The 13,503-nt window shown below is 39.8% G+C and overlaps 1 protein-coding gene across 1 annotated transcript in view; it reads left to right on the top strand.

Moving 5' to 3' along the window:
* Positions 1–4,676: 4,676 nt before the first annotated feature.
* Positions 4,677–13,503, top strand: part of zswim6 (zinc finger, SWIM-type containing 6) — a 49,073-nt gene continuing 40,246 nt past the window's right edge. The window contains exon 1 of the mRNA XM_031734331.2: positions 4,677–5,485. Coding sequence (XP_031590191.2) covers positions 5,059–5,485 — 427 coding nt within the window. The 5' untranslated portion in view covers positions 4,677–5,058. The remainder of the gene's footprint in view (positions 5,486–13,503) is intronic.

The following is a 13,503-nucleotide window of genomic DNA, read 5'->3' on the forward strand; positions in this document are numbered from 1 at the left end:
CAATGATCTGCATGGAAAATATTCACTGAGGTACAATGAATTCAAGGAGGCATGCACATCATGTAGATACTAATAAATAATGAAACTGAAAATTGAAATTAAAGGTTTACTGTGGATGTGTGCGCGCATGAGTAACAACATAAAAAGCAGCTTTTCAGCAGTAGCTTTAGTTAATAAAATAGGCATAGTGTAACTTATCAAAACAGTAAATTTACCAACAACAATTTTCTAGCTTTTTTGCCAAATATATGACATATATAGCCAATACTTTAAAAAAAATTACAGTCAAATTTAATAACAAAATATTCAATGCTGCAGTAAAAGTAGTGAGAAAGGTATTTGTACATTCTGATATTTGAAAAGAGTTATATTGCATTGTGTCATCATCATAAAATTCTGTTATTTCAGTTAGTTTAAATTATGTTAAAGACATAATTACAACAGTAACATTTACTAACTACATTGTTTTTCCACATAGGTTTATTTAAATTATATTTTTAAATTACATGTATTAAAAAGTTAAATTAAAAATGCTTAAACCCTATCTTAGGTTCATATCTTAGCTTTGCTTAGCCTAGTTTCAACACTTTCTTTCAGCTGACGTCAATGATTCTTTCCTGGATGCATTAAACACAGTTTATTGCAGTTTAAGAATAATAAATTACTGTGAGCTCCACCATGCAGTGCCATCTAGAAAGCTTCTGATTGGCAACAGCTTCATTTCTGAGCAGAGCAATGATTCCAAATACACTGCCAAATGTAATACAAGTATACCTGGATAGAAAAGCACACATGGAACATTACTAGTCATGGAATGGCCTTCAAGAAGTATTCCTGAAGGATGTTTGAAGAAATTACAAGAAAGCTTGCCTAAAAGAATTCAGGCTGTGGCTCAAGACTTTTGCACACCATTGTACAAAAACCCCACAAACAGCATGTTTCTATGTATAAAAGCAGCCATCTTGAATTTTATATTCAACTATAATATAATTATTGGATTTGTAGTTTTCTGAGTTCATAACAGATTTGGGCACAAGATTATGAAAAATGTTCCTGGTAACTCTGTAGCTTGCCTCATGAAATGAAACTAATTTTTTAGTTTAGCATGCTCACACATATGGCAATATGCATGTTTAACAGAAGTAATGTTTACCATGTTGATCGTCCTCAGTACGTTAAGATGCTAACTTCTGATATTTAGCATCAGACAAAAATGAGCTATAGCTTGGGCTGATAGAAATTGATTATGTTTTCTTTGTACTACCTTATGAGTTTTGGGCTAATGAATCATGCCCTTGAGTCAGCTCAAATACCTTTACTGGAAACTAAACCAGACCTAAATTCATTTGTGGTGACTGAGTCTCAGCCCAAATAGGGCCAAGGGCATACAGCCCAAACCTAGTAAACCCTGGCATGAACACTGGACCACAATCTGCTTACTGAAGTGACTGTCCCAATACAGTCAGCTATCTGGAAATTTAGAGGTTTCCAGAGTTCTGAGCATGGATATACAGAAACAGATGGCAGCCGCATACCTCACTGATAATAGCTGCAAATTGCTCATAAACCAAAACAGTGTTCTAGCTTCTAGTTTTGTTTTAAGGTTTGTGTGCAGCCCACTGCATATGCTCACAAGTGTTCCAAATCAGCAAATAGGTGCAGACCAGTAGTGTAATTACACTGCAAAAATAAACTGTTTTCTATATTTTTTTGGATGTTTCACAGATACGAAAACTTGAATGAATCTTTTATACTAGAAAGTGTAAAAGCAGACAATGTCTGCAGTGTGATATGCTGTATCAACAGTTTTACAGATGGCATTTTTATAATGGTGGTCTATGACAAAAAAGGTTTTCTGGGCTAAAATGTTTTTTTTTTTTTATCAGTAGACTAATACTGTCACTGATAATAAGTAGGCAGCAAAGCAAAGCACTTCTGCTATAATTTTGTTCATATTTAACAAAATAAAAATGCTAACATAAGTGTACACATTAGTTTTTGCTAGTGAAAATTGTTTGCTCTACAAATAACTCTCTCACTGAACTAACACAGCCAGTCCCTCAACGTGTTTGTACTCTCTTCTCATATTGCCTTCATATTAAATAATTTTTTGTTTTTTAAATAACTTATTTTAACATTGCACTCAACAACAAGTAAATCCTCTCTAACAAAAAAAGTAACTTTAAGGGCCAAATTGCATTTTATTTCTTCACCTCAATATACAAGTAGAGGTGATGTGGGCCGCAAGTGGCCCCCGGGCTGCAAGTTTGAGGCCCCTGCTATAGGTGAACAATAATGTTGTAACCAAATTTCAGTGTATCCATCAAAAAGGTTTTAAAATATCTCTCTCAGATGGGTCAAGAAACTGAGAGATTCTTGAAAAGACAATTTAATGAAATATAATGAAATATATGTACTTGCCTTAAATCTATTGAATACAGTGAAAGATAGATTTGGTCAAATGCCTGAAAAATGAGCACAGAGTCAAATGCTAGAGGCCTGTACTGTCTTATTCAACAGAGTGTGCCATGGTCTGTGCTGCTGTCTCTCTTTCCCAGCCCACCCACTGTGTTCCCACCATGCTGAGTGAATAGACTCAGCCATTACTGTGCTTCTTCTGTGCTGTCTGCAGGGTAAAATGAGACAATACTCAAGATTGTCAACCAGGGGGCCTAAATCATTTACACAGCATGGAGCAAGTGTGCTGAAATGAGGCTGCTGATAACTCTGTCCTGCAGGAGCAGCAGGTGGTACTGTAACTGGAAGAGAAAAGTGACAGATAAGCCCATTACGGTGACAAATAGTGTGTTTATGCTCAAGTAAAACTGTTTAAATTTGTGTCTTAAATGTTCCCCAGTTGCTGATCAAAAGGAGATATCAAACATCTTTGGATGGGGCTGCCAGGAGTTTTCATTTCAGTATAACATGCTGTACTGTCCTAGAAAGGCAGCAACGAATAATAGAGAAACACAGATATTACATTTTTAAAAGATTTGCACAAGCCTTAATGATTATTTAAATACTTTAAACACAACAACACAAAAAAACAAAAACTGCTCTTTTTGCAGCTTTAAAACTTGTTCAAGCTGGTTCTGGTCTTTGTACTTTGTACTCCCAGTCATAACTGGGACTCAGATATGTGTTCTCACACTGCACATCTATCTATGTATAGTACTGTACACAGGTCTTAAGCCACCCCTCATTTCTTTATATTTTACTGGCAAAATTGAAAAAATTCACAGAGATGCAGCAGTCTACTGATTTTTTTTTTCTAATGAGCTTGAAGGTCAATCTTTGATATGAACATAATTATTCTTCAACACAGTTAGGCTTGTTTACTCTATTTCATTTGTAAAACATGTATATACACACTCACACACACACACACACACACACACACACACGTAGAAAAACATATTTAGTACACACATTCAGTAATGTATATACCTTTATATATGGTACATATATTTATTACTTTTTAGATTAACCATTTTTATATTTTGCTTGTTGCACGTTATTGTATTTTGCACAACTCTGTTGCTTGTGAAGCTTGCACACAAGAATTTCACTCGCATGTACTGTACCAGTGTACCTGCACATGTGATGTGACAATAAAGGTGATTTGATTTGATTTGATTTGATTTGATTTGAGGCTGTGTTGAGCAAATTGTCTTGAAATGTCATTAACCAGTCTTCAAAAATAGTTCTCCTGTCTTTAAAAAGGACAAAAGCTCTTCCAAAGCTCTTCTTCAGATGTTGGCTGCCCTTTGTTCCATTCTCTATCAAGATGATCCCACACTGCTTCAGTAATGTTGAGGTCCAGGCTCTGGTGAAGCCAATGTATGATACTATTCCATTCAGGCGTTAAAATTAGCTGGGATGATCTCAAATAGCATTCTGGCACCTTCAATTAACGAGTAGTTACATCTAATAAGCAGACTACTTTTAAATTAGTTTATTTTTTATTTTGGTGCAGTCTTACTCAATATGAATAAATGGCAACCCATTGCCTACTTACACCATCACCACAACCCTTTTTTCTTCTCTTGCATTCATGTTACAGATGTCACAATTCTCAGCATCTAGTTAGGATTAGAAGCAAACATACAGAGTAGTGTTTTTGTCAGCAGCAGGTAATTTCAAATGCAACATGACGTAACATACTGTGCAGTTCATCGCAAAGCGTCCGTGGCAGCTAAAGGTACAGTTGGTGAAGTCCAGAAATAAATAAATAAAATGCTAATGTTTAACATTATTCAGAAATATTGAGAAACATGTAAGAAAACAGGAAAGGTGTGGAAAATGAGAGGTTATGTAAAAGTAAACATTTTACGTCAAAATGCACATATTTAATTATGTTTTCATCTTAAAAATCGTATTCTAGTAGTTAATAACTCAAAGATTTTTCTTTCATCATGCTTTGTGACAAAGCCTTACTATTTTTTTCATAACTAGATTTCGTGTTTCTTTCATTGTCAAAAATTGAGTTCCATACATCTCACGAAGCAGTTACGTTTCCTTTAAACGCCCCACATTCCAGCGGACCGTAAACGTCACACGGGGCGGTGCTGGGTTCATTGCCCCCTCCCCCCCCCAAAACCACGAGGCTCGAGTGTTGACAGGCGAATAACCGCCCATTGGCACCTAGCTTTCATCCGCCTGATCCACCTCACCGAAAGACAAAGCCCCCTCTCTCAGTCCCTAGTAAATGTGAACGCCAGCCGGTAAAACCACCGTCTGAGGTAGCTCTTTAATACAACCACACCGTTTCCAAAGTCAACATTCTGGGCTGAAATCTGGCTCTCAAAGGACGAGGGCCGGACGGGAATTCCGCCCCCCTGGAAGTCCTCAGCACGGAGCTTGCCCCGCAGACCCCGCCTTCTCTTAATTTGTCAACAAAGGGGTTTGACAAGCTCGCCGAAGCCCTGCCCCATGTTGCCATAAAAGGATGATTTGGCCATACACGGCCAACAATCAGACCGTGGGTAACCTTTTCCGTTCCCCATCCCGTTCATATGGTGCGTTGACTTCCTCCGTCGCCGTTAAAGCGGAGCTATCATGGCGGAGCGCGTACAGCAGCCCCCAGCCAAGCGGCTCTGCTGTAGACCGGGCTACGGCTCAACATGTAGACAAGGCCAGCGGGCCGCGGGGGCGCCGTGCGGCAGCTCGGGTGCCACCCAGGGCGAATCGAGCAGAACCCAGAGTCCGGAGACCCTCCTGGACATCGCGGCAAGGAAAGTCGCCGAGAAGTGGCCGTTTCAGAGGGTAGAGGAGCGTTTCGAGCGGATCCCGGAGCCCGTCCAGAGACGGATCGTGTACTGGTCTTTCCCGAGGAGCGAGCGTGAGATCTGCATGTATTCGTCGTTCAACACTGGCGGGGAGGAGATCGGAAGTAGCGGGGAGAGCGGCGACGAGACGCGGCTGCCTTTCCGACGGGGCATCGCTCTGCTGGAGAGCGGCTGCGTGGACAACGTACTCCAAGTCGGTGAGTGATGTGGCGAGACTGGGCTCAACGGACAAAAATGAAACAACCAGACAATTTCAGTTGAGAACAGAAAGAACAAGAGGAGAGATTTAATGTCGGTGCGCGTGAATGTGTCGATTAACACGAGGAGGTAAAGTGACAGGGTTTGACAACAAAGGGCGACAGACTCGCGGAGAGGCTACAATGGGGCTTTAAATCTGCTGGGTGCATGAATGGGAATGTGTGACTGAGGCATTTAAATCCTGTTTAGCTCGGGGCTAGTTTGAATGTGAAAAAAAGCCTTAAAATACAGACTGCGCTGAAAATAAAACAAAAGAGGATTTTTCCCCCACAGCGTCAGAATGACGGCGAAACTTTGTCATATTAATGATAAATAAAGCGATTTTACTGTCCTCCGGGTGGCTTGGATCACTTGGTGACTGCGTTGACGTGACTCGGGGAAGAAGCATTTAGTTGCGTTAAAGCTTTATTTTTTCTGTATCAAATATCATGAGAAAGAAGCCTGTTCAAATACCGTCTGACCTTTAAAATCAGTTTTAAAAGATTACATAAAACTATTGAGTAATAAGGGAAGTGCTCAGCTGGGTTGGGTCCCAACTGACACACATTACATTTGAATGAGTTGTTCTTTGTGGCACAATTGATATGCTGTTGAATAATAATGATAGTTGAGCATGCATTGTGGCTTTGACAGCCTGCATACAGTTTGATCAGCATTGTGCAGCAGTGAGAAGCTGATAAACACGACCTGCTGCACTGGAAAGGAGACAAGTATGCACTATTGATGTTTTATATTTAGATCTAGAGGAGTGATGGGATGGTTTTAGAGTTCTGTTTTCTCAAAAGGCAAGAAAAAAGTAAATATATATGAGAAGAAGCTGAGAATTACCGTAGGTGATCTTGTTTAGAACCCACTGAGAGCAAGTGAAACAGGAACAGACACCTGTGTGCTTGTGCTTGACAACTTTAGTCCACCAGCAGCAGGAATCAGTGCTTGATTTTGTGTCATTTTTCCCCCTCTCTGAAGAGGTTCTTTGAGATTTTAATTACCCAGCACACATATCAAATGCCCAGCATTTCCATTGTGAGTTTGGCACTTTGTTCCTATTTACATGTTCATTTGTGTCTTTCAAGCTTCCCGTTGCCAGCAAAAGAAGAGCAAACAAAAGCATCTTTTCACTCCCTTGTTAAGTAGAAGAGGTTTGGAAAGAGGAGGTATACTGGCACGGAGATTCTTCTTAAATGGGCCATGATTCACACCAGTCTGCAGCCAGTTTGGGTTGTGTCTTTGTGCATATCTGAAGATCTCACTTTAATGAAGACAGCCCTCAGTTTTGGTCAGCGGGGAAGCTGTGACCGTGCTACAGTTTGTCACCTGTGAGTTCACGAATCTCTGAGGGCTGTAATCCCATTACTCCATGTGCTTAATTTGAATTGTAATGCAATCTGAGTGCTTGCATGATCCATCGCTTGCCTACCCCCCCTCCACCATCAAATGCAGGCGGTTCATGTGGGCATTGTGTATTTGTGAATACGCACTCACAACACATTCCCCTGCCAAAACAAGAGGCCTATGTTCCCAGATATTGGGAAATGTTTCTGCAGGAATGAAACTGAATCTGGGCTCGATGTGCATTCTTACAAAGAGGAATAACAGTAGTCCGCACATCCCAAACGCTCACACACACAGGGAGGCTTTCTTGGCTGATTGCACCCCAGCTTGGAATTTGCTGGAAAAATAGAGCCAAGAAGTGATAAATAAAAGATGTAATCTCCCCACATGTGGGCTGCACAGGAGGAGGAAGGTTTTCTTGCAGCAGACCTTGAGGAAATGAATTGGCACACATGCGCTGCGGAGCCTCACGCTCCACAATAGACCTGCACTGTTAATCTGAGCAAAGATCAACTTAGACATTTTTTTCTTGATAAAACAGACAGTGTAGCTTCTCACGTGTAGACCTGATGACTGCTTTATTACCTTTTTAGTCTATATGGTAGTTTGTGGTCATTTTATTGAACTGCTCCAGATAACTGCATTGTAGCCTAACAGGTCATCTTCTATTCCCAATTGTAAATTACAGTTAACTTTCACCAAGATAAGAATTTAATCAGTGATGAAAAATGGCCCTAATTTGGCTTTTCAAAAACCAAGTATAAGATATTCTGATATGTTGGGGTTAGGCTTAGGGTCAATGTTTCAGGTTACTGTTTAGGATTAGATTTATGGTTACGGTTTAGGTTTGAGGGTTGAGTAGGTTTAGGTATGGGTTTGAAGGCTAGTTGTTAGAAGTAGGCTATGAGGGTCAGGGTCTAATTCAGTTTGCGGTCAAAAGTCAGAAATGCATCCTGTGTGAAGAAACGACAACTTGTGCAAAGATTTCTTGAGTCGTTACGGAACAAGAAAATAGAAGCAGAAAGGGAACAGAAAGTAGAACACATTAGAAGTAGTATTGTTGGGTAAACGTTGTGAATACCCGTTGTTCGACACAACCAGCCAAAATTGTGCCAATATGTAGTCTACACCCTGCCATTGGCCTGTACTAGCTTTGATTTGACTGGTGAAATCTCTCATCGTTAGAGGCTGTAGGCACCTTCTCTAGGAACACAAAGAGGGTTCAGAGGGAGGGTGATGTTGCTAATGACCACCAGTTCTCTTTTCATTGGTTTTGATGTAAAATTAATCAGACTAACGAGTTGATATAATAATTTGGTGATAGCTTCAACTGCAATGTCAGTACTGAATGTTGCCAAAGCAGCAAAACAACCGAGAACTGCCACAGCTGCTGTAATGCTGTTGTTGTTGTTGTGTTAGCCTTTGCTGATTAATTTTATGATGCTAATAGCAATTCTCGAGAAGGTCACACTGCTTATTCTATTGCTACTTGTTGTCTTCTTCAAGTTTAACCAGTTAGCAACATCACATCCAGTAGTTCTTCATGCTGGGAGGTACCCACTGTAAAGTGGAGCCCTGAAAATGCCCCCAATAGTAGTGTCTACATGCCAACATTGTAAAGCAAGCTTACGGATATTGTATGCTAACGTTGTATAATTAGAACTAAACATAAAGGAATGCTGAAAGTATTTTCATGGGTTTTGTAGTTAATAATTTGGGTTAAAATGCCAAATTAATAGATTATCTTGTGATGGTATTAGATCAAGTTGAAGGCTCAGCAGATTTATTTATAGATCATCCTATAGGGGAAAAAATATAATATGAGTACCCCGACAAAGGGATCAGGGGGTCACGTCACTGGGGCTCTTCCTGTGAACTGCTGATATCTGTAGAACCTCCTTGCTAGCATTTCTCAATAACACTTCCTTGATGTTGAAATGAAGACAAGATTTCAGTCTCGTGGTCAGTATTGAAGGAACTAATTGCTTATTTATGAAAGTGTCTAAATAATAATGGCTGCTAAATAATAATAATGGCTGCTGCCTCCTGCACCCTGAGGTTTTCACTGTAAACATGACGTAGAGCATTTTATAGACATCAGTTCACAGAGTGCAAGTCTGAGCTGAAGTATAGCTTTGAGCTGAAGTATAGGCTGCAGTGATTGCGTCTGCACTGAACATGGTTATTTTAGGGAGTAGAAAAAATATCAGGACTGTAAACAGCATCACATTTATCTGGGCAGGGAGATACATCTATATGTATATGTGTATGTCAAATTCTACATATGGCGAGAAAACGTGCTGTATTGTGTTTGCTACCTGTGTTTCCCAGTTATTAGCTTGCATTTAAGCTGCTTGAACTTTTCAGGAGGTCAGGTTCATAACTTACACTGAACTTAGACTTCAGAAGCACTTCTCTATTTCCCTGATCCTTTGTTGATTTACTTCCATCTGCTTGAACTACATTGGGTCAGAGGTCTTTGAAATATCGATGCTGTTGGTATTCAATACTTGTTGTTTATGGGAAAATGGAAATACCTCCCCCCTCTTTCTTCTTCTTGCTTCTCTGCTCAGCCTGGAATGAAAGAAAATCGAGAGTTAGCTTTATAAATAAAGATGATTCTGATTAATGTTTAAGCTGCTCATGGTCAGAAAACGACAAATAAATGTCCAGCACAGTGCCACGCTGTTTTTTTTTGTTTTTGTTTTTTTTTTGTTCATTTAAAAAGTCAAGCAATGCACATGAAAAAAGGCAATATTTACTATAAAATGTAACCACTAGATACTGTGTGTTTGAGCTAGCTAATATCATTCTACAAGCAGCTGGAACTGCATGTTAATGTACACTTTCATAATGCAGAAGCTTGTAAATAATCTTTAGTTAACCACTTTTTCCTGCATAATAAATGAAACGTTCATTTATTATTGAGATACAAGAGTGTTGATGTTGAAAAGAACAGGATCTGAGTCAACTTATCTGATAACTGATTAATAATCTTTCAAGCAAAAAATGGCAAAAGTTGTTTAGGTTTTGGACTTTTGAAGCTGTCACCCTGGCTTCTGGAAAACTGGCATTTTCCACCATTTCCTGACATTTATGTCAACATTACTGTCATTTTGTACACTGAAGTGCAGAATTTGAGACTCAGCCCTCAAGTCTGTCACCGGCTTGTTGCTTCATAGTCAGGAGGGTTGATAGGCAGTGATGACTGCCAGCATGTCCACCGGGCTCGTGTGAGCGCATGTAGTTTTCCTCACATTTCATCATGTGATATTCAGGCAGCTCTGTTTCTGAGCTCAGATGTTGGGTAAGGTTTGAGTCTGCAGGCAGCATTAACACTCGAACATCACTGGTGCACTTCTGTAATCACTGGAGCCGGCCGAAGTCCAGCCCAAACTTTGCCTGTTCTAGTTCAGCAGTCTTCTGAGGAGGTGCAGCTTCCTGCTGATGGTCAGTGGTGATAGAAGTGCCCAGGTCCTTCAGACGAAGTACAGGCAGCTCACACTACCCCCGAAAGCCACAGTGGTTCAAAGAAATGGTCCTTTTATATACTTGCCTCTTGTTTCTCCCTTTTCTTTCCCCTCCTTTTTGTAATTTCAGTGCTTGTTCTTTTTGTGCTTTGTGCATTTGCAAGCAGGTGCAGAAATCCTGCAGCCACTTCTGTATTTTGAACCCTTTTGAAAGTGAAATTACACAGCTATTATCAGTGGAGTGATGCATAAGGCGGTAGAGGTGGATGCAGCTAGGTACAGATCCTGAACCTCTGTAGTCCAGTGGTTCCAAACCTATTCCTAACTTTTGTATTTTGAAGGTTAAAAATCCAGCGTGCTGTCATAAATGAAAGCACTGCTTTTTCTTCACGTGCACATACACACATATGCAGATGCTTACACGAAGCCTCGGGCCTTTCTCGTGTTCAATCATTACTTGCTCTCATCTGCAATTTTATGAAGAATCAATGAATTGGGGCACACCTACTGAATGATGCAAAGCCTTGTAAGTATGCCGAGGGACGACCACACTCAGCCTTTTAGCTTGTTGATCAGCATTAATAGTCTGTGCATAGGACCTCAATATGCTTCTTCTCTGCAAGATCAATTTTTATTGGAGCAACATTGGCCGCATGCTGTGAGAGCAGCCACTGGCAAAACTTGCCATTTTGAAAAATGGTTTTACAGCATAGTGAGCCTACCTGCGTGAGATTAAAAAACAAAGCGTCGAGCAGTGGGTGTTGATGTCCTACAGCAGAGTTGGTTTCAGTGGAGTTGTTGTTGCTGGTTGAAGACTTGGAGTAGTGCCCAGGTATTTTTCAGGTCATTTCTGTTTCCACATGGATGGCAGCGGCTCAGCTGATGCAGAGTTTTGTTTGGCTTGTTCTTTTAGTACTGTATTTTTCCCATTTATCAGCAACTGCCAGTGAAGAGAAACCAAAAATAGTTTTTGGCCAAGCATATCTTTTTTTTTTTTTCTATGGAAGAGCTATACCTTAAAAAAAAGCAAAATAATCACAAATTTGTAGCTCAGCTGAATGTTGGAAGTTTTTAGCTAACATTACTGAAACAGGAGGAAACAGTGCATTTCTTGGAGATGTACAATTGGTGTTTCAGTAGGATTTGGAATAGCTGAATGAGATTGAATTTACATTGAGGTTTCTCTCATAAACTGTATATAAAGGATGGACTTGTTTCCAAGTCTGAAAAATTAAGCCAAGAAAATATCTTAAACTTGCATTTCAGCAGGAGGGGACTCTAGTTTCAAAGGGAAAACAGCCAGTTTTACTAAGGGAAAAAAGCCTTGATGTCAGTAAAAACTTAACTATTATTCAGAACAAGATGGTGGTGGTGAAAACACTCAGTGGGAGTCCCAGAAATTTGATTCTGTTTATATGGACGAGAGAAAGACCAAAGAAGTCACTTGGATGAGAGACGAAAACCTTTCTCCCACTGAAAACACAGCATCCAGATGAACAGAATCAGCTTTCTGGGATTTCCTAACCTTGATGATTGAACATACATCAAGACACTTGGTGGAAGCTTTTTAGCTAATGTTTGACCTCATGGTGTAGACCATCTTTTATATACAGCCTATAGTTGCTAAGATTTTTGAACAACATTGCATCTTAACAAGCTGTAATTACATGCTAATTTTTAGAGATTTTTGGGGGACTTTTCAAAACAGATATTGATGACAACAAAAAAAACACTCCATGTCCATAGGTATGTAATATAAATATGTTGGTATATAGTTAATTCTGCAAATCTCTTACTACGGCTAGTTTAGTGTTTCTGATCTGTATTCCTCTGCTGCATCCCTTCGTCATTAACCTTCAGCTTGTCAGAGAGGAGAGGTGGCGGAGAAGAGCAGCGGATGGAGGAGGGGAGTAACTAGTTTACCTCCGCCTGACTCGATTGGCTCAATAAATCCTGTTTTGTTCTCATTGTCATTCTTGTAGCCCAACATGTTCACCTGTCCATATCATGCCCCTGCTGCTGCTGCTAGTGTTTCATTAGGAATTCATCTGCTGATTATTGTAGTGATTTATCATTCGCTCTATAAAGTGTCAGTAAATAGTGAAAAATGCCCATCACGATTTTCCCCTAGGGGCCAAAGTGACATCTTCATATTTCTCCTTTTGTCTGACTACAGTTGTGAAATTCATAATTTATTTACGGTAGTTATAGTTATATTTTATTCCAATTTAGAGCGTCAGTGATTGATGTTTAGTCCCATTCATATTTATAACCATGTATTTTTAATAAATCAATTTATTTAGAGAAAAAAGCTTGAATTAACATTTATTTGGCCAAATGTGTAGCTTTGTTACCTCTGTCTAGCAAACAAAGGTAAACTGAAGGGTTTGCAATATTTTTTTTATTCGTTATTAAAAAAATTGTCTTCTTAATAAACAAAATAATCAGTCAATTAAGAAATGGTTAGCTGGATTATTCTTTTGTTATTTGCAGTTCTATCATGTGAAACCCTAATGCAGCACACTGTTAAGAAGTAGCTAATCTGTCTTTTTTTTTTTTTGTTTTCTTGGGAAATAGATTTCGTTGTCAATTAGCTAATTGTTTCAGCTGTAGAACAGCCTCTGCCTCCCACAGTCTGTAGTGGTGTCTTTTCTTGGCAGTGTCTGGGGAGTGCTATTCAACCTCACACTGTCTCAGCAAGTCAAAGCCTGCCATTGCTACAGCTGTATGGGAACATGGGGCACCAGCGTGAAGTGGTCCCTGAAGACGATGGCCCTTTGGCTCACTGCATATCTGCAAACAGAGCACTTTAGTTAACAGGTGAAGTGCTTGGAGCATTTCAAACTCAGGATTTTCTGAGGTCATCACAGCAAAACAGTCTTTCCTGTTCTCATAAAGAGGATGCCAAGGGGCTCGTGATCAGTGTTGCAGACCAAAGAGAAGCTTTTGTCTCTGTAGAGCAGGCAACTAACCTCTCACAGCCTCAGCCCTGATCAGAGACTGCTTATGAGCAATGCTTACCTTTTAATGGGAACTTAAAGCTATCATCAATCAGAGGCTATTACCTTAGCTCACAACCAGAGCATGCTTAATGAAGACTGATGCTCCTCTCCTCTACCTATACAATATATCCTTTTGTAGCCTTGGAGTTATTT

The sequence above is a fragment of the Oreochromis aureus genome, linkage group 7, assembly GCF_013358895.1.
Source record: "Oreochromis aureus strain Israel breed Guangdong linkage group 7, ZZ_aureus, whole genome shotgun sequence".
Taxonomy (NCBI): domain Eukaryota; kingdom Metazoa; phylum Chordata; class Actinopteri; order Cichliformes; family Cichlidae; genus Oreochromis; species Oreochromis aureus.